The 21,382-nt window shown below is 31.6% G+C and overlaps 4 protein-coding genes and 1 long non-coding RNA gene across 11 annotated transcripts in view; 3 read left to right on the top strand and 2 right to left on the bottom strand.

Moving 5' to 3' along the window:
• The window catches only part of Nab2 (Nuclear polyadenosine RNA-binding 2), a 239,919-nt gene extending 219,451 nt beyond the window's left edge, over window positions 1–20,468 (top strand). The window contains exons 2-8 of one of the 2 annotated variants that reach the window (XM_072003372.1): window positions 15,642–15,755; window positions 16,202–17,908; window positions 17,995–18,160; window positions 18,257–18,417; window positions 18,498–18,792; window positions 18,873–19,002; window positions 19,092–20,468. In XM_072003372.1, the coding sequence (XP_071859473.1) occupies window positions 15,717–15,755; window positions 16,202–17,908; window positions 17,995–18,160; window positions 18,257–18,417; window positions 18,498–18,792; window positions 18,873–19,002; window positions 19,092–19,317 (2,724 nt within the window). In that variant the 5' untranslated portion in view covers window positions 15,642–15,716 and the 3' untranslated portion in view covers window positions 19,318–20,468. Of the gene's footprint in view, window positions 1–15,565; window positions 15,756–16,201; window positions 17,909–17,994; window positions 18,161–18,256; window positions 18,418–18,497; window positions 18,793–18,872; window positions 19,003–19,091 lie in introns of those variants that run through there. The other variant, XM_072003373.1, reaches the window with a different exon arrangement.
• On the top strand, window positions 130–715 carry LOC139987806 (uncharacterized). The gene is made up of 2 exons (XR_011799944.1): window positions 130–274; window positions 409–715. It is a non-coding gene; the product is annotated as an uncharacterized lncRNA (long non-coding RNA).
• LOC139987387 (uncharacterized) lies at window positions 2,911–4,748 on the top strand (the record flags this gene model as incomplete). The annotated part of the gene is made up of 4 exons (XM_072003563.1): window positions 2,911–3,055; window positions 3,446–3,670; window positions 3,810–3,943; window positions 4,437–4,748. Coding segments are annotated over 4 exons (810 nt in total), but the record flags the coding sequence as incomplete, so codon positions are not given.
• Window positions 3,419–10,958, bottom strand: LOC139987296 (short-chain dehydrogenase/reductase family 16C member 6). Of its 6 annotated transcripts, XM_072003393.1 has the most exons (8): window positions 10,805–10,920; window positions 8,929–9,135; window positions 7,164–7,356; window positions 6,569–6,928; window positions 5,964–6,078; window positions 5,781–5,865; window positions 5,391–5,501; window positions 3,419–5,190 (listed from the first exon to the last, which is right to left on the bottom strand). In XM_072003393.1, exons 2-8 carry the CDS (start codon window positions 8,940–8,942, stop codon window positions 5,118–5,120), a joined length of 951 nt encoding a protein of 316 aa, XP_071859494.1. In that variant the 5' UTR covers window positions 8,943–9,135; window positions 10,805–10,920; the 3' UTR covers window positions 3,419–5,117. The 6 variants fall into 6 exon arrangements, with proteins under 6 accessions (XP_071859494.1, XP_071859497.1, XP_071859496.1 ...); XM_072003396.1 differs by lacking the exon at window positions 8,929–9,135 and having other exon boundaries at window positions 10,805–10,958; XM_072003395.1 differs by lacking the exons at window positions 8,929–9,135; window positions 10,805–10,920 and adding an exon at window positions 7,751–7,963.
• Window positions 12,360–14,880, bottom strand: Firl (firelighter). The gene is made up of 7 exons (XM_072003562.1): window positions 14,812–14,880; window positions 14,606–14,743; window positions 13,971–14,165; window positions 13,719–13,848; window positions 13,428–13,545; window positions 13,240–13,365; window positions 12,360–12,636 (listed from the first exon to the last, which is right to left on the bottom strand). The coding sequence occupies exons 1-7, from the start codon at window positions 14,878–14,880 to the stop codon at window positions 12,534–12,536; spliced, it is 879 nt and encodes a 292-aa protein (XP_071859663.1). The 3' UTR covers window positions 12,360–12,533.
• Window positions 20,469–21,382: the final 914 nt, after the last annotated feature.

The following is a 21,382-nucleotide window of genomic DNA, read 5'->3' as shown; positions in this document are numbered from 1 at the left end:
ACGACGATATCGCTACGCTTTTCCTACTTTGTTACTCTGCCAGTATAATTAATAGTGGCAGTGCGTAAGTACAAATACATACAATTTTGTTGTTTAACCTTAAGCTGTTATATAGAACTAAGCAATTCTTTACAAATTATGAATCTTTCTTTAGGAATCGACAGAAATTTTTGGCCCCAAATTGGGGATTTGTATTAGGAGAATATGATGTGTAAGGAGATGGCACACAAAATTTCTGTCAAACGGTTCTTCTAAAACAACAAATTATAAAAATGTATGTATTACGTTGCAAATACGCACCGATTATAATTAGCTGGACTCCTACGTTCTATGAAAGAGTTTAACCAGAAACCTGCTTGATAGGAATTAACAGAGGAATTAATAAAGAATTAATTCACTTATTTTTAGATGTTACTCAAAGTTAGCGAACATGAGTTTTCTTTTTACATAGTTCACGGGTTAATCAAGAATTCTAATTGCGGAAGTGCTACGCATTAAAGGTGGAAGAAGCTATGTATGTATGTATGTATTTAAAAGTTTTCCTTAGAATGGAACGATTTAATTGAGTAGACTATAGCGTATAGAAGAGCGTATTGTGTTTTTGTTCTACCATGTACGGAATGCATTGTGAATTTCGGTGTTTGTGAATGGTGACACGCGCAATACGTATTACGTGTTTATATAGTATACATTATGCTGATAGGTGAAATAAAAATGACGCATTTTTAATTTTAATAAAATATTTACAGCAAGCGGGAATTTTATCCCTATAAGTAGATATATAATTTATATAGTTTTACAATTAATAATTTTTAGAGGATGAAATTCTATTTGAAACGGATGCGCAGCAAAGTGGTGTTGCATTTACTTGCTTATTTAAAAGCTTAGTACCACATTTTTGTTGCCTGCAACGGGTTCGATCCTTTTTCGTCTTGTCAGGTCATTCTCCTTTATTTCCCCTGTTTTCCGCTCTTTGTATTCCTCTCTACCTACCGATCTTTTACGTACATTGCGTTCTGGGTCAGTTTTTAATCCCCTTTTCACATTCATTTCCTATCTTATATGTATATCTTCTTTAAACATATACCTGAATAAAGGCAATGGAGAGTTTTAGATATGTAAAAGTCTTGTAAAATTCTCTTAATTATCTTTATAAACGTAATTAATATTCATTATGTTCATAAATAATATTAAAATGTATTATTATAAATTGTAACACAATTTATTTTGTATCAAATGAATAAATAAAGTTTTTTATCAAATATTAAATAACCACATATTTATTTATTATTCCTGGATTGTCTCTTGTTTAGCCAGCTTAGATTATAAATTTTTATTAGAAAGCTTCCAAGATAAAAGGAGCACAGAATCATAATTGAATGGCCACTGAGAGGGAAGAAAGGAAATATAAAATACAAAAAAAATTTAATATCAATTTTATTATACGCATCCGATATTAAAAGACTTTTTTATTAAGAACATACATACAAAAATCGTGAAGCTATTAGAGAAAAAGTATAAAAACGTAAAAACGTTAAAAATTTTTGAAATTTGCTCGTTTTATGAACCCCGAAACACTACACTCATCTAGCGGTGAATAGGTGAAACTAATCGACAGAAGATAAAATTAAGAAATCCAACTTCTCAGTTCCGAGACAGAATTTTTTAACTTTTGACGTTTCAAACGAATGTTTTAACCTATATAATTAACTAAAATTAGTTTTGTTTAAGTATGCCTAGTTTTCCAATTATAAGCAATTTTAGAAAATCATTTAGTCAATAGACAATGTAACACTACCGCCATCTAACGGCGAATAGATAAAACTAATCAGACAGAAGGTAAAATTAAGAAATCCAACTTCTCAGTTCCGAGACAGAATTTTTTAACTTTTGACGTTTCAAACGAATGTTTTAACCTATATAATTAACTAAAATTAGTTTTGTTTAAGTATGCCTAGTTTTCCAATTATAAGCAATTTTAGAAAATCATTTAGTCAATAGACAATGTAACACTACCGCCATCTAACGGCGAATAGATAAAACTAATCAGACAGAAGGTAAAATTAAGAAATCCAAATTTCCCGATTCGGAGGCTAGATGGCTATAGCGTTCCATGGTCCATAAAATAGACGATTTTTTAAAATTGTTTATAACTATGAAATCAGGGGGAATATTTAGAAGAAACTGATTTAAATTACATCGTTAGGCTCTATTTATTTATGTCGTTAAAAATTACAGCATTCACCTCATTAGCCGAGAAATTTGAATTTTTTAATTTTTGCCACCTGATAATTAGTTCCACCTTTTCACCGCTATGTGGCGATAGTTTTTCGTGACCCATGAAACGAGGGAATTTTAAAAATTTGTAATATTTAATAAACTACTAAAATAATCTGTTCAACGATCATTACAAATTATTTCAAAAGACATAATCTTTAATTTACAATCTTAAATATCATACAATATTTTATATAATTCTTTCACATTTATAATATCAATTTTAATTAAGTAATCTTGTTGATCGCGAAAAAGAACTGTAGTAATAAAGAATAGGAAAATAAAAATTCGAAATCATTAATTTATAGAAATAATTAAAATGAAGATACTTTTACAGCGCTTGATATTATTGTACTATTGATTTATATAAATTAAAAATTGACTTTCCAATGTATAAAACGCAACGAGTGAACGTAATTCCATTACAAAATAAAAAAGACATCAGAAGATCGAACTTCCGTCAAATCTTTCAAAATACCAATGTCGATAAACGAAATTATGTTTATATAAATTAATCTGCGTATGAATAAATTCGATATTAATTAAAAAAAAAAAAAAAGAAAAAGAAAGGAGAGAAAAGGAGGAAAAAAAGGAGAAATACCAAACCCGTTTTTAATTTAAACTTTTACATTAATTAAAAATGCGGCTTACGAATACTGTCGTTGTCGAAGGATATCTAAACTGGACATCACTAAAGTCCACGTATTAAAATTTTTAAAGGCATTCCTCTTACCTTGCCTCTGGTGTTTCCTTTTCTGTAGCCACATCTTTGAAGAAGGTAAAAGTAGAAGAAGGATAAAATACTGATAATAATTCTGCCTTTAACAGCACGCTCCGATCTTTACAATTTTTTTTAAACGAAGAATTCCTTTTATCTCGTCTGAAAAAAAAAAAAAAAAAGAATGGAAAAATTCAGTCCTTACGTGATCGCAATTTTATAGCATCGATGAAACTCGCAGAGTAACCTTTCTCAAATAATAATCGATAATTTATACGACATTTGTAGTATTTAAAAATAATTATGAAAAAGTATTCGCATGGACAGAGAGTCGACATAAGCAGCTTCATATAAGCTATATTCAAAATAGACTATACTTTTGTTTGATACTTTTAATACTCTATTTATAGAAGGAGCCATCGATTATCTATTTGCACGTTTTATTAATAGACAAGTGCGTACATCGCTCGTCGCTGCTTAAGAATGCGAAAAGATATAATCGATTCGGACACGAACAGCACCTGGACCGCGGAGACTTCTACATCCACGCTTCCGGTATTCGACAAACATACTCCGTTTGGAATCGACAAACTAATTGGATCCCCTGTGAACAATTTTGTTCACATACACGTGTTAAAAGAGATAAAAACAGGCGTTCTATCTTTTTTAAAAGAGGTACACCTTCGTCCGCTTTATATTGGTAATAGAATTTATTATTATTTTAAGAGGATTTAAAACGTAAATCGACGTGCGTGTGAGATTTAATGTTTTACTTATTGATAATAGAATATAAATGATGATCTTTATGTTACAGATACGGCTCGTTTAAGGTGCGCTGAAGGCACGTTTCGCGTGCAAAACATTTACGGCGATGGTAATTGCATGTTTCGAGCGATTAGCTACATTTTATGGCAAAACGAGGACGAACATCGGTATCTGCGATCAATGGTGTGCTTCGTTTTCGTTTATGTGATTGTTTCAGGCAAACTATGAAAAAGATCTACAGTACAGTAAAATAAATTGCTCGAAATAATCAAAGACTCTATAGAAAGAATATTAGGAAATATATAAAAATGTTCTATAGAGGAACTAAAATTTAATATTTAACGCATCGAAGAGAGAGAAAATTTGATCCGTATTTGATAAAACGAAGGAAGCTCTTTCGATGAACAAAAAATCTTCCATTTACTTCAAGCAATTTATATCTAATATCTATCAGTACCTATATATCTTCTTATCTTAACAAAATTTCTAATTTAGAAACTATCCCATAGAATCTTATGAATCTTTAAATCGTTTTAATGCTTGCTTTTCATCTTAAAAGAGAAATTGTAATTAAGTAAAAGAATTTTTCGTTCGATTTCAAGGAACAATTAAGTCTTTTCATCGCATGCCCTTCGCACCTTTTATTTCTACGAACGATAGAAATCTTGTCCGACAGGTTGTGCAACACATCAAGGAAAATTGGCACGAGTACGGACCTTTCGTGATGGCCGAATGGAACATATCGGATCGGCAAACTTATGAAAATTATATGGACATGGTGGGCACGTTCGCCAGTGAACTCGAATGCACGGTCGCTACCAAGATGTATAACATGAATCTGTCGATCTATCGCGAGATCAAAGACAGACCCGAACTTAAACGAGTATTTCACAATCATGTGAGCTCGCAATACCCTACAGCTAGACTGCTATTCACCGGTAATTCGGACAGCGGTCATTACGACGTGCTAATTCCTGATTGACGAACGTTTTTCAAGCAAAAACAACCGAATACTTAATAATAACATACATGTTATTTTTTCTTTTCTAATGCATATATAATTTGTACTATATCTCTCATATACGGAAACTTTGTAATTATTGTTGATTATTCTTTAAACTTTGCGTCTCTATTTCGATGTTCTCTCCCTTCAATTGTGTAGACTTTTGAATTGTCGAACGATACGTGAGAGATTAGAATAAAATTTCATTTTGTACGGATGCACTTTGCTTTTCTTTTAATTATTAAGAGAACTTCTGAGGCTGTCCTTTGAAACATCGTAGATCGTAGTATTGCGATTTCTAGACATTCTTCTTTTAATAATTCTATTGGGTATAACGCGAGAGAGGGCAGATATTTACGAGCGATAATCGCATCCTTGAAAGTGGGTCCACTCTGTGAGCAACGTTATTCCGTTGTAGATCATACAACTGAAAAATAAAATAGGCAAATAAGGAGCCGAGTTTGTTTTATGTAGGAGATCTTCAAATTTGATGTCAATATTTATTTATCAAATAGATCGTAGGAGAAAGATTTGAGAAAATTAATAGATTGATATTATTTAAAAATTGTTCATCTTTTTTCTAGAATGATAAAAATTAGTTTTTACTCTGTATTTATCTTTTTATACCTTATGTGATACAGCGATTTGGATATCCAGCTGACGCTCATATTATACTGATTGGTCTGTACTGCTTTCACAATGTTCTTGGCCACTCGTTCTTCACTCTCTCTCAATGTACTGTGACAGTCACAGAAATCCAATTAATTTGGCGTAATTAAATTAAGAAACCCAAAAAAAGGAATTTATATACAGTGATGACTCTTATTAATATTTGCATACTATAAACACTGTTTGAATATTAATAAGAATCACTGTAGGTGGAAAAGTCTTGTAAACGATCTACATTTTTTAAACTGAAGAAATATTTGCCCAAGTAACTTGAAGAAGCAGCCTTTCTATGAAAAACACTGAATATTCCGATTATTATTTTAATCTAAATGTTTGAAGTACCATTACCTGCATTCTCTAATTGGAGAGAATGCCAAAAATGTTAAATCGTTACTATGGTGGCTCAATTCTTGACACATGCATTCCATGAAACCTGCATCAACCATTAGATTAATTATTAACGAATTACTGATTATTAAATTATTAATTATTAGTAAATTAGTAATGTCAATAATATTCAAAGATGCTTACTCATTACAGCTGCCTTGGAACCATGATAAGCGTCTTTATTCGATGCGATTGGGGTCACTCCAATTATATAGGCTCGTTTTTGATCCAATATCATTGGAAGAAACGCGAGCACTGTCTGTAAATGCAATGGAAGAAATACCTTAATATATTCTTTACATTCGCGTTAGAATCGAATATAAACGTTTTTACTAACAATTTGAACGGTCGTGTTACTTTTTAACGAAATCAAACTAAGAAGGTATTTAAAAAAATTTATAAATTTGTAATACCCTGCCAATTCCTTCATCTTCTTCGATATCTTACATAATTCTGTCTTTCTATCCTATAGATAAAATTGTACTCATCATCCACAAGGTCATTCACGTTTCTTATAATAATCGCTAACAAATTAAACAATAATTAATAAATATTTCTACCCAGCAATAATAAATAAAATTATAAATTGATTTCAATCCTTCCTTTTAACGATTCTTAATTGCCTGAAAAAAATTAATTGTCAGGTGAAAATTAAAATTGTGAATGAAGATTAACGTGTCCATTGATCGTATTCTTTAAAAAGTTCCAACAAAAAGAAACAAAGAGGAACAACCAGAAATTTTATATACCCAAAAATGAGTCATTAAAGTCTTGCTGGTAGTGTCGAAGATGTCCTCGCTCGAATTGCCAATGCAGGTCACTAAAGTGTTGATCTTTCCGATATCATCTTTCACTTTTTGGGCTGTTCTTCTAATGGCATCTCTATTTGAGAAATCGCACTCGTAAGCAGATATAGTCGAGCTGCATCGTGAAGAATCGTCCTCTCTGTCCCTCGGCTTGGCTTCGTCGATGGTGAGATGCTGTTGTTTCAATCTCGATGCTGTTTCCTCGATTAACTCGTGATCGTTGTCCACGCAAATAACGGAACACCCGCTTTTCACGAATTCAGCCGCGAGGGATCTGCCTAAAGAGGAAGTAGCACCGGCCACCTGAACAGCATAAAGTTATAAATAAAACTATTAAAAAGTTTGTTTCCGATCACAGCACGGTCGTTCGGTAAATATCAACTTTCGAATTTCGCGTTAAGCTTCAAAATTTGAGGTTTGGAATCTTTCATTGAAAAGTTTAACTTTCGAAATTTTTTATTTCAAGCGTATAATCTGAAGGATCACGAGAGATGCTTTGATAATCTGAATGATCACGAGAGATGCTTTGTATTCTTACCAAAACTACGTCTCCAGTCAAATCTCTCGGTGGTTCCGGCAGCAGAGATTTGAATATCTTAAGGATTCTCAAAAAAATTGATAGCAACGTACTAATTACGAATTCAATGCTGAGAAACAGCCAAATGGTGAACGAAGAGTATGTTATTCTTGAGCCCACGATCGCCATCTCGTCTTTTATGGGATGCATTGCACTGAAAGGAAAAAGAAAATTTAAAAAATTAGTAGAAATCAGCAAGAAAATGAAGGAGATGCCAATACTTTTCGATTAATGCAAGTTGTATACTAAATTATTTCATAAGAAACGCTTTATTTTTATTCTAACGATTAACTGCTCTCCTTCTATCATTAACTAGTGATACAAACAAGTATTTAAAATTTATCCCTGATAATTTAATTAAGGAAATACATTACGAAAGATACGATACGATAAAAAAAGAACGTCAAAGTCAGAGGATTCAGTATCGAAGAATTAGAAAGATAGGTATATGAGAAAATTTCATAACGAAAGAGCAAACACCAGAGAGCTCCGCGTCAATTCCAGAACACTCGACAAATGACGCGCTATCGTACAGGAGCCTCGTGTACCGTAGTATACTAATTATATCCGGAAATATTGCTATCCAGTAATATAGAGAAAGTGTATCAACATTGCGTAATAGGACAATTAGTAACTAGTGAAATGACTACGAAACCTCATAGCCGTACGGCCGATTTTATGGTTGAAGTTTAATGTGTAGCTTAATATCACTGGCCAGGCTACCAACTCGAGCTCCTTATGAACCTCTTATCCCCCCTTGTTGAGCTTGTGGATCGCTTGAACACTATCGTGCCGGCTTCTATACTTTTTTTTTCAAAACATTTTATTCGCATAATCGAACATACGAATCGGAGTGTTAAATTCTAATGATATAGTTTCGTTTGATATTAAAATGCTGATACTTTTTTGCCTAGAAGGATAATCCTTTGAAAAGGAAAAGATAATCTTGAATCCAGTCGCAATAACCTCCCTTTTATTGCCTTTTTTAGAATTATACCATCTAATTCTGGAACTAATTTTGGCCTGTTAATTAAGATAGAAAAAGTAAATACAAATATTATCATGTTTCACAAGCAGATTTACGTAATAAAATTATATGTATGTTAATTCTCGCTTATCAATACTTCAATTTTTCGTCATCGAGGAAATTAAGAATTTTATTAAAATAGATATCATTTACGTACATTTTTACATTTGCATACATGTACTTAATTACAATATAGTTTTATAATGTAGTATTGTTAATAATATCATAATAAATTGTACTATTATTTTTAAACAAATAGTGTTATTAATATATTTATATACTAATATAATTTAGATATTATATATTACTAAATCAATTTTTATAAATACAAAATAAATACTAAAATAAATTCCAAGTTCTTTTATTTTATTTTCTCCAACAATTTATATACGTATATCGTCATGTTTATTAAACAAGGGAAAACAATGGCCTTTTATGAAACATAAAAGCGCACAAAGCGTGCAAGGTATTGCATAGAAGAACAGTTCTCTCCCACTCTCTTTCAATTGTAATAGTAACAACCTGCATCGATAACTGCACAACTACGTAGTAGACACTTATCATGATATACATATAGAATTATAAATCAAAAACAGGAAAAGTCTGCACACATTATGTAACAGCTATTACGTGAAAGAGTGTACTGGGTCTGAATGATCGCATATAGATACAGAATTTAACTAGCCATAGCCCACGTACCAGAATGATTGCATGTCTAGTTAAATTTCTTCCGGGTGTCCCGCGACTGATTTTCTCTCTTTATTCATGAAATGGCTAGTCCGTTACGAATTATTGTTATTTCCCTTTTTCTTTTTGCGTTAAAAGTGAGCGATCGAGAAAGAAGGAAGCGATAGTTAAGGTGAACTGAAACCAGATCCTTGTTCAGTGTTGGTTATGTTCGACAAACTAAAATAAGAGACCGGAGAAGATGTGATTCGGTGTTTTGAAGAAAAATGGGGCACGTTAGGATGTGAAAGAAATTGGAAATATTTGTTTAAAAAATAGTAAGAACGCGTTTTAATACGAAAGTATATCGCGAACGTGGAGCTTCGGATCTAAATGTTTAAACTTTTGAACCCATTAAATTGGAAATCGAATCTTTTAATTTGACATTTTAGGTTTGAACTTCAGAAATCGTAACATTCTGGTAACCTCTAAAAAGTATTCTTGAAAAAGACATCAAAAGTATCTGAGATTATCTTCGTCGTATAAATCCGCGAGGAAACTGCTGTGCTGTTTATTTTGAAGTTTTCATCTATATCGAAGAGTATTACAACGATGTTTGTAACTTTTAAAACATCGAACATATTTTTATGAAATTTGAAATCGAGACTCCTTATACAGTAATTATTTTACAATTAATTTATGAGATACTTGCTCTATTCGAGGAAGATTTTATTTAAATTCAATTACACAAATAAATGATCGAACGATCGAATTTTTTATTTTAAACAAAATACATATATTCCATTTCGATACTAATAATTTTTTATTGTTTGATATTTTTCGATGCACGTGTCTCTCCGCAGAACTGCGTAGGTTACGATGTAAGTAAATGTAAATCGTTTATTGTGTGTACTGCATTGACATCTTGATAACATATTTTCCTATTACCTTCAATTTTTTCAACCGTATGTTTTTTCATGAATAAAATTATATGTTGAGTATGATTACAGATTGAGTATAACTACAATGCTTGAACACCCTATTTATGTGTCTCCGGCATTTTACAAGCAGTCAACAAAAACCATATTTTTATGACTTCTGACAATGACGTGTTAATATATACGTATTATACAAAAAACTATGTGTATTAAACAAGTAAAATTTATATTTCTGCCAATCACAATAAGTGTTCTAACATATTTAAAAACAATTAATGCAATAATATTATTATAGATAAATATACGTATAGAGCAATAATTTCTCAAACACATTTGTGTCTATGTCTGTGCGAGTTACTGTATAATGTATACATGTATGAATGAGTACATGTAAGAAAATTTTATTTCTGAGCCTTTCAAATTCCACAATTCTACATATAAACATTTTTAGATTTAACGAAATTTTACTTTTTGAAGCTTTACATATACGATATTGTTGTTCTATAAGTAACTCTAAAAGTAAATATAACGGGAATTCCATTTTTGTATTTTCAAGTCTAAATTTGGTGCATTTCCAAAAAGAAAGAGTAATCGTACGATAACCCTATGATGTTGGCGTCATTGACTTTTAACGTTACGTCCTTGTCTGGAAAGGTTTATCATGAACTTGCCTTTCGATTTTTCAGTTTGTTTCAAGGTAAACTTGTTTAGCGAAACCAAGTAGAAGATGCTTATAAATCACTCTTTATATTTCGTTATTAGATTAAAATATATGTATATCACACGATCTCTTTCATTTCTTTTTAATTAGATTTACTAATCACACTAAAGTCACTGTAAAGAGATTCATTTAGTTAACGACAGACACCATAAAGTGGAAAACACTCTGTTTGAAACACACAAACTTTATAGCAGGATTTTTAAAAACAATTATAGCGGAACTAAATCGAAAGTTGGAATAGAAGACTTACCAGAAGTCACTGAAGCGTTATTTTATAAAGACTAAATGATCTTCGAAGAATTTTATGGAAGCACTAGCAGACGATGCGGCTTCTCGTGACAGATCTGCAACTGGTTTCACTTAGCTGCGCAGTACTGCACTCCCGTACAGGAAAATACTGCATGTCACAAATTCGTAGAACTTTATTGAATAACAAACGAAGTACAGAAACATATTTCATTAACAACTAATTTGTAATGTATCGCTATATACTCATAAAGCGAAAATAAAAATTTTTTCTTGCAAGATTAGAAATTACTCACATTTACAAAAGATATTGCCATATTCGTGTAGTTTTCTTTATTTTTTACGGCTGCTGTCATTCCTTTCGGTAACGATTTAAATAAACAATGCAGTTTTTCAGGACATCTACGCTCTAAAAATTGCCGTTTTATGAAAATAGACGGCAATTATATATATATATATATATATATTTATATTTTTTTTCCTATATATATATTTTCAATTTCTGTTCAGATGACTTTGCTGATCATATAGTTTCGCGAGACATGCTGAGAAAACTACATCACAGTTAGCGAATTTATGTTTCCACAATGAAATCTAAAATTTCGCCAAAACAAGTGTACGTACAATCAATTAAGATAATTCGTCCAGTCTCTTAAAAAGGGACTCCTTGTAGGAATTCGCTGTACGTTACCGATAGCAGACTCACCTTCACCTTATATTTAGAAAATATCTTTTTAACCTGCGATAACGTTTGTTCAGGTAGATCAAGAGGAAAACCCATCGAATCCTATTGAATGCGATTGAAATCATTCTCTTAAATTTCACGAAATATATGATGCATATACAATGCTTGGATTCTATAAAGCAAATTGTTAATTAATTTAATACAGCGAAAATGAAGTAATTTTTACTTTTAATAGGTAAATAAAAAAAAATCTTCCGATTGTTAACGAAGTCTGCGATACTTCACATTATAGTAGGGTCAGATACGTAGAGAAAGATAATTGTGTTTTCATCGTCATATCTCGGCCTGATATCATAATCGTATCAATTGTCATTTAAACTAATCAAGATTCTTTTCTACTTCTTTCGCCAATGATGCGGTAACAGTTCGACAACGATTTTCGTCGTTGCTATACGTTGTCAACCAAAATGACATGTACCTACTTAAGTGCACGATCATTATACTATCTTTATTAAGTGTTATAAGTTTTTTATGGAAGTGAAAGGTTGAATTATACAGAGTACACGCAATGGTCTATCAACTGATTCAAAGTTCAAGGTCATAAATATTTTGAAAAAATCTTGTAGAAGAAGAAAAAAGAAAGTAAGATTATATCAATTTTGTATGTACGAAAAATTAAAGAACTTGTTTTGCTTGTTTTCTACATTTTAAATATTTATAGGGAAACTTTTTTTCTGAGTAACTGATTTAAATTGCAAATTATTTCTAACATCAATAAATATGTAATCTACATCCAAGTTTAATTGCGTAAAATTGATTTATATATTATCTTTAATCCTTTATTAAGAAACAATTTACTATGAGATAAACAAAATTTAAATAGTTATTATAATTATTCTGTAAGGTACCTAATGACATACTTGCTAACAAAAAATTGTTTTGTTATCGAGTTTGAATATAATACAATGTAATTTTTAAATTACACGTTACGTGATATTATCTTGTGACGCATTCTACAAACATAAATTCATATGAATATTGTTATGTTTTACGAAGCGACAGTTTCACGGACTGCAAGTTTTTCTCTGCGTTTACGATCCACATTCGCCAAGAAATCAAGGATTAACCTCATCGCACTTTCAGGAACCAATCTGTGGGCCATAAACGTCCAAAAAAAATGTTATGTTTACGAGAGTATAAATTAGAAAATGAATATGTTTGAATGTAAGTATTTAATGTTCAAGTGTTGGAATTGTAGAATTTATAGAAGTAGAACTTGATTGAATTTGAGTCTAAATTATATAAATAGAGTAATATAAATTAATAAATAGAATAATAAAATTTGTGAAGATCGATTGTATCGCAGTTTTCTTCTGGTCAAACATTATCAGTACATTTTACAGAAAAAGATAACAAAATATGTTAGATAAATATATATTAGTGAAAGAAGAAGAGTTATAGCAAGAAGACGGTATATCAGATGAGCAGTAACGAACGTCGCAAACATATTTATTAAATGCAGCTAGAATTGTAGGAGTAATACGATACCTTATGTAAATAGTCTGCACCTACTTATACTTTATATCATAATAACGCATGTTCGTCACCGTTCATTTCACATATAGTTCTTAGAACTTCTTTCAGAACAATTCTTCCAATGACATATATTTATACGACGTGTTTTCCTGATCTTAACCTATAGAATATACTGATAACGTTTGGCTGGAAAAAACTGGATCATACTTATAAAGTACCTGTTAATGGAATTTAGGGTAAGAAGACATCTAGGAATAGAGTATTCGGTATAATTTCTTCTAACTGCTTTGATTATTTCTCCCGCCGCATATCCGGGTGATACTACACCAAATATATAAGGAAACCTATAAAAATCATACACTTGAAATGAAAGATTGAATCAAGACACTTTTTATCCACAGGTTACCTATATTTTGGATCTCTGGCTAGCCCAGTATCCACATAAAATGGATAAATGGTTGTAAATCGTATGTTAGTATACTTGTTGTCTAATCGCAGCTCCTCGTAAAGAGCCTCCATCAAACCTATTAAAGTTTTAAGTAACTATTAGTAATTTCATACTTTTTCATGAAATGCGTCATTTTCATTTGAAAGAAGGAAGAAAATACGTCAATACCATTTACGATGCATTTACAGCACTAATGTTATGTTGAACACATTTTTAACGATGGGCGAACTATTTAAAAAATTCCTTTACCTCTCACAGCAAATTTGGAAGAACAGTACGCTACTTTTTGGGACACACCATATATACCACACATGCTACACACGCAAACTACATGTCCTTTTCCATTTTGCATCATGGTGGGCAAAAAAGTTTCTATCGTCTATTGAAAAAATTCGAGGTTCAAGTGAGAGTTTCTTTGGTATTTACAATTTTTAATATTGCTTGTAATTTTAAGTAACTCTTTCATTTTATACATTATTAGTGAACATTTCATGAACGAACCCAAAAGTGTGATAAAACATTAACGTTGAACGTCTTTTCTATGATATCTGTGTCTTGATTCAAAAAAGGGCAATGATATAATACAGCGGCGTTATTAATCAGGATAGACACTTCTGGCACGCCAACTTTTCTCATTAACCTCGCTGCCTCTCGGACTTCTAATCTTTTCGATACATCGACTACGAAACCGTAAGCCTAAATATACATATATGTATATATTTTTTTCAATGGAAATGCCTATCGAAGATCAAATAAAAATATTATAGGATTTTTATTTATTCAGAAATATTAGATATTAAGGTTGCCAATGATTTCCATCCTATATGATAAATTTATTAATAGGTAGATCTATTTATAATGATGTTTTCTTTCAATTTCAAACTTTTAGATATGTTAAAGTATAGCGCTTGCTGGTACAATAACAAAGTTGCGATTAGAAATAAATTATATTATAGAAATAAATTTGTACTTGATGGAGCTTACGACTTGCTATTATACTACCTACACTGCTTCTGTACAATCACTTTATGATTGTCGTATAGTATATTCGTATAGTAATATTTGTAGAATACTTATACTTAAAACTTTTAACGCAATCTGTTATTTCAATCTGCCTTTTATTTCTTTTTTCTTACTTCTCCACCATTTTTTGATACCAGACTCATCGTCGACCGATTTGCTTCGGTATCTACGTCCCAACAAACGATTATGCAACCCAAAGAAGCTAATTGTATAGCCAATTCGCGGCCAATTCCATGACCAGCACCGGTTATCTAGTGAATGTACATATTTAGGAGATAAGAAATGGAATGTGGAAACTATGGATATCAAATTTATTTACCAACACCGTTTCGCCTAGCAAATTCTTTGATCGAGAGGGTACAATCATTTTAAAAGCAGCTACAGTCATGGCGAAAGTAATCCTCATAGAAAAGACAAAAAGATCATACAGCAAATGAGAAAATGTGAAGATACTTTTCATACGGGACATCTCGATTTTCGTTTTTAAAGTTGCTCGATTAATCGTTGAATGCTTTGATTAATCTTCAATGGTTAATGACAGTTGTAGAAATGCTTCTGTTTTCTATTACGTAAAATCTTTAGGGACTATTTATTCCGGAATTACATTAAAATACCTATATATTTTTCCTTGTTTGGACTTGTCAAGAAAACAATTCAGAAAAGGCATATTTTTGAAGTTAGTCAAATTCACGATCATATCTTTCCTTTTCATTTAAATATATGTTCAATTCATATATTGCCGCCTTTGTTACGTCATGAAGATAATAAAGTATAGACCGACCTGTCTGCTTGTATCGACGGCAGAACCATTTTGTCCACGGTATGCGCATTCTAATAGAGGGGAAACTGTATATGTAAAGTTGGTGAAAGCGAATTGCGCATTTATTGTATCCACATTGCACTTGTATAATTTCAAATTATGAACGATGTAATTTCGGTATGAATATTATTTTTAGTTTGGTAATAAGAGGCTTATAAACGTCCTGTTTATAAAAGTATTAAGGAGAAATAATTATTATTTATACAATATAGGTCTATGTACTTAGAATACGTACAGAGTTTCCTGCCTAGGTTGCTTACTTACTAGAAGGAAGCATTCTGATTCTTATCCTTCGTGGCGGAGAATGTTTTTATTCTTCAATTCCGTAATAATATCGTCGATTTTGTGACTCGACAACAGTTTTCTTTCCCCGCGCGTTCAATTTATTAAATGTAATCAACATTATGGATATACGCGGGATAGAAGTGACGAATCAATTACGGGTAAGTGAAAGATTTACGCTTTTACCTGATTATACTTACATTGTTCTATTCGCCTTGTTGTGTTCAATAATTTCTGATGCAGAACTTTGAAGGATTATCGACAAGTCTCTGTTTAATATCTTTCTTGTTGTATGATAGCTTTGTTGTTAGGTTTTGACAATTTACACATTACAATTATTGCAGTTTTATATGGGAGTTACACTTTCGATACGACGCTCGATTAATTTAGTGATTAATTTGCATAGAAATTTCATATATATATATATATATCTAAAAGTCATGAAAAAGTGGAAAATCATTGAAAGTAAAATATTTGGAAACGAAGTTGTTGAAATTTTGTAAATGGCCAAAAATAATAAAGAATTATATAAATTATAAGGGAGAACACACCAATCTCTATATCAGAAACTTCATAATAAAAATGACTTATTATTCTTTCTTTTCAGAGTGCTATTCGTGCTAAATTATTGGAATTAGGGATAAGATACGATGAGGAACTACCAGATTATATTTTAGTAATGGTTGTAAATAAAAAGTCTCGTCAACAGATGCACGAGGATCTATATTTATTTCTGGAAAATTGCACAACTCCATTTGTCGATTGGTTGCATGATCAAGTATTGAAAAAATTGCAGAAGGTTACTGTAGCTAAGAAAAAATCATTGAGGGAGTTTGTGCCTACAGTCGTTGTAAAACAAGAAGAAGAGAGGAAAAAGAGGAAGACATCAACAACTTCCTTTCTGGAAGATCAAGCTGCTAATCAGACTATTGATAAGTCTTCCAATAAAAGTGTGAAAGATGATAAATCATTCCATAAGCAAAATACAAAAACATTCTTGTCTAGTCAAAAATTGGAGACAACACAAAATAAAAGTGTAGATAAACTTGTAAAAGTTGCCAATAACGAGACTAAATCAGATGGAACAGCAAATCACATCGTTCCCCAGCAATCAGTACCAAAAAGAATACAGACAAATGATAGTCAAAGTATGAATACAAATAAAGAAGTTTCAACTTTTGAATCTTCTAATAATAAATCTAGAGACTCTCATGTTGAGACAAAAATGGACGATACACCATCTAGAAATTTAAAAAGACCACTAGACACAACAAATAGTTATAAGGATAGTTTGGAGAAAAAGCAAAGTGAAGTAAAAAGGTCAAAAATCGAGGAGGATGGAGAGAATAGAACAGATGATAACACAAAAAAATTGAAGTCTTGTGTTAATAAACCAAAAGTTACATCTGTTGTATCTGTAAAAAATCGTTTAGGTGTGGTATCACCTAGGAAAAAGTTTGAAGTTCACAGAGAGAAAACAGATATCGAAAGTCGGTATAGGCAGACTGAAAAGCGTCGGTTGGATAATCGCAATAATAATTTTCCAAGGGGAAGACCTTTTGATACGGAGGATCGTACGAAGAGAAACCGTGAGATCGAATTGAAACATGAATCTGATAAAGTTAGTAGTATAAAAACTCGACTGGGTAATTCCAAAGTCGAAAAAGCATCCAAAAATTTAGAGTTAAGGGAGAAAGTAAATTCTAATCTAAAGTCGAAATCGGCAGAAAAAACAACGGGTACGATTAAAGATCGCTTAGGGATCGCGACTGTTAATAAATCGCCTAAACAATTAGGGATTAAAGAATCTATAGAATTTAAAAGCAAACCTTTGGAACAAGATCGCGATACTTTGTCCAACAATAAAAATATAAAGAATAGATTGGGACCATTGAAGAATAATTTTAAGCCAGTTAGCGTTAAGTCTGGCTTTAATTCGTCAATCAGACGTTCTCAAAGTAGTGAGGATGAGGACTACCTCAATCTAGGCGCAGAAGAGGAATTAGATGATGATCCACAATCCGTGGGTACAAGTGGACCTATTAAATCCCATATAATAGCTGTAAATAAACCTGTATCAATTAAGACTGATAGAAAACGACTGAAATCGCTAGGAAAGAGTAACAAGGAATGCAGCGATGCAGAGGAAGAAGTCGAGGAAACTAAGATACCCAGTAAAGTAATTGTAACACCAAGACCTCTAAAACCATTGCAACCAACGCAAAAACGTGCCACGCAATCACTTTTATTAAGAGCTGTAGCCGAGGCAAATCAATCTGTTGTTACACAAAAGAATCCAGAGCCATCCTTATTGGTATGTAGAAAATGTAGTAGATATTAATATTACTGATTAAAAATAATTTGATACGTATTTTAATGGATGAATATTTTTTCATTAAGAAACTTTCACAGGAGAAGAAGCAAACATTAAAACATCTTAAACCAGCTGCTGTGCGAGACGTGGGTCAAAATTTATCAGTACATTTGAATTCCAATAAAAGATTGGTTATGGAAAAAATACAAGTAGAATTAAATACAGATGTTTCAGAATCGAAATCAAAGCCTTGTAAGTGTATTTTTACTTTACTTTTTCATTTTTTTTTGGAGATATATATAATACTTAAAATTGTTTCTCTAATATTTAGTATTATACGGTCTGTAGATGTACCGCAACCAGTTACCGAGGAACATATGGGTGTCGTAATGTCTTTATTCCAAAGGAGTGACGACAACCAAAAATTTTTAGTTACACTCAATGGATATAACACTAATTTAATGAAAGAGAAAGTGGCATCTGACGACGACGAACGACTGGAAATGGAGGTACGTACTTAGTAATTGTCTGAACCGTAAATTTTCTTTGATTCTGCTTATTCATTTTATCAATTGACATTAACTTATAGGTGAATGAGGATGACGAACTTGCACTATCAACAATTCAAAACGACATATATACTCAGAATGAATCAGAAACTTCTGTCTTTCAAGTAACAGAAATTGAAACTGAAGGTGATATAAGTGTAAAAGAAAGAACGGAGGAGAACAATGAAAATTGCAATACGGAGAACGTAGAGAAAATCGAAGAGATACCAAAAAAAAGGAGAAAATTAAGCCCAATTATTTATAATAGATCTCGTTTACCAAGTCCCACAGATTTAAAATCCAGCACATTATTAACGAATCCATTATTAACTAAACGTAAATAATACAACTTCACTAATTTACTTCTTACATAAATTCTATAATACAAATTTTATAACGTTGTCTTTTGCATCCAGGTCTAGATAAAAAACCACTAACAGAAAACACGGTAACGGTGATAGATAAGTCGAAAGAAAAATGTAGATACTGGCCGAATTGTACATTAGGAAATAAGTGCGCGTATCTTCATCCCCTCATTATGTGCAGGTTACTATTTTATTTAATTCTTTTCATTCATTATCATTCACGTTAGTCAAGTGTTTTTTAACTGCTTCTTATCTTTTCCTACATTATAGTGCATTTCCTGCGTGTAAGTTTGGAGACAAGTGTGCTTACAGACATCCCAAATGTAAATTCGGCTTGTCCTGCACAAAACTAGGATGCGTGTTCTCTCATCCCGCCCAGCAGTGCAAGTATCATCCATTCTGCACCAAACCAGCGTGTCCATATTCTCATCCGATGCCGGTCGCTGTGGAGGCGTCTAGTCAAAGGGCGAAGTTCACGTGGCGCAGACAAGATTGAGTCATACCATTGTACAAACGATGTACAAATTTTCCTTTCCTCTAGTGATAGATTGACATATATATTAGCAAGGATACTATCACGACTACTTGATTTTCAGTAACAAAACTCGATACATGTAACGAGAGTAGCAATAATAGTAGCAATAGATTAAAGTTGCCCTATTATATTATGTTAGGTGCGTTATCGATAACTAAGAGACTAATTAATGATTGAAAAGTATTAAGGATCTTTGCTTTTTACTCGGAGATCTTATACATTCGTAGATATATTCAGTTAATGTACATGTATTGCACTTTACGAATATAGTGTTACAGTAGTATAACTTTTATCGATCGCGGTCAAAAATCTTTTATTATAATGTACCTTGGTCTTTCACATATTGCTAGCGATAGTATTCTTGCTGATGCAATGAAAAAAAAAAGTAACATTCTACTTTGTACAAATGAACGAGTGTACGTTTCGATCGCAAACTTTGGATGGAATTTCGACGTTCGACTCCCATTTAATCTGTATCATACATCATGTCGATTCACAGAGCAGCAGTTTGCATTTGTTCAGTAATACATTTAATAGCGTTCTAGTTTTATTCGTTCCCCGGTCTACGAATTACAGGCATTGTCTCTTACCATTTCGCAAATCTATTTAACTAGATTGCGTGGAGTGTCTATTCGTTTTTCTCCTAGTTTTAAGAAAACATCAGTGAAACATTATATTAATTCGACATTGATGCGACTTTGACAAATAATATTGTAGTAAAAATGAGTTTTTTGTTCACTCTTCTTGCCTATTTTGAACATAGGCAATTAATTCTTTTTCTACGTTATATCAGACAGAATTCTACCTTCGAAATTCACACGAATTATATTTATTAATCAATGGCTGTGCAATGTAATTGTCATAACATAATTTCACTCGAACAATAGAAAATACTTGTTCGAGAATTACGAACGATATAAACCTTTTTGTGTAATTTATAATTTTTATTATCATACGTGAGCGTAGCGTAAAAGAAAGCGAAAGCCAGCTTTGTGCACTTTATTATCTGTTTATTAAACCAATGAAATTAAATTCACTAATCAACCTGTTTAGGCACTACGAGAACATAAATCTTGTATAAAGGACTATAAATACACGGTTATATCTCTAAATTTTAAGCAATTCTATTTTCTTAAATATTCCTACATTTTACCTTCATCATCCAATCAATACTACAATTACCGAACTGTAATTTGCTTTGATATACTATATATATGTAGTATAGATATAATCATAATTAAAATAATATAAGATAATGTTTCTATTTCAGTAAAAGTTAAGATCAATTTTGTTATAATACACACGTATTTTTGATAAGCGCAAAAACAAAATCTGAAATCTTCGGGGTAGTTCTACTGTTAAAGTATAAGTTTATTTCAATAAAAATCACAAATATAACAGAATTACCAATCATAATCTCTTCTGACTATTATACTTCAACATTAACTCTTTCATAATCTAGATCGAACTTTTTAGATATCAAAGATACTATGAAATGATCTTGCGGTTAATCTGGAATAATTACGTAATTAGTTATATCTTCGTATTATATTTTATTCGCGTATTATGTATTATATATTTATATATTAAATTCTCGCGATAAACCTAAACACGCATACGTATACATATATGTAAATTGCTACTGCTGCTTTATAATTTAAGAGCATGTATTCCTCTATATGTAGACCATTTCTTCTCCACCGGACAGGTGTTTGTTATGAAAAGAACATGTCTAATACGATACACGGCAATGAAATGTTTGTACCATTTCCTAGGTATAGCACTAACTGTAATATTATTTTGTTCTATAACGTTAGTTCGATCCATGTGTCATTATTATGTAACGAATGGACTTAGAATATATCATGTAAATACGACGATTCATAAAATTTTTTAACTAATCAGAGGGATAAACAAGGAAAAAATATAAATCACAATGGTACAGGAAACTAAAATTTATTTTACTGTCGTTGGAATTTTTTTCGAGACCTAATCTTAAAACTAGCGTTTGCTCGTATTCTTAGTG

This window comes from Bombus fervidus, chromosome 5 (genome assembly GCF_041682495.2).
Source record: "Bombus fervidus isolate BK054 chromosome 5, iyBomFerv1, whole genome shotgun sequence".
Classification (NCBI taxonomy): Eukaryota; Metazoa; Arthropoda; class Insecta; order Hymenoptera; family Apidae; genus Bombus; species Bombus fervidus.
Note: the sequence above shows the minus strand (reverse complement) of the source record. Positions and strands in the feature narration are given on the sequence as shown.

Excerpts from the sequence above, each read along its gene's own strand:
- Firl (XM_072003562.1), bottom strand. The coding sequence starts at position 14,880 with ATGACTGTAGCTGCTTTTAAAATGATTGTACCCTCTCGATCAAAGAAT. Across the intron at positions 14,744-14,811 it reads TGCTAGGCGAAACGGTGTTG|ATAACCGGTGCTGGTCATGG; the intron begins GTAAATAAATTT and ends TACATTCACTAG. Across the intron at positions 12,637-13,239 it reads ACCCTAAATTCCATTAACAG|ATTGGTTCCTGAAAGTGCGA; the intron begins GTACTTTATAAG and ends TATGGCCCACAG.
- LOC139987296 (XM_072003393.1), bottom strand. Across the intron at positions 6,929-7,163 it reads TGACTGGAGACGTAGTTTTG|GTGGCCGGTGCTACTTCCTC; the intron begins GTAAGAATACAA and ends TATGCTGTTCAG. Across the intron at positions 5,866-5,963 it reads TTCCAAGGCAGCTGTAATGA|GTTTCATGGAATGCATGTGT; the intron begins GTAAGCATCTTT and ends TGGTTGATGCAG.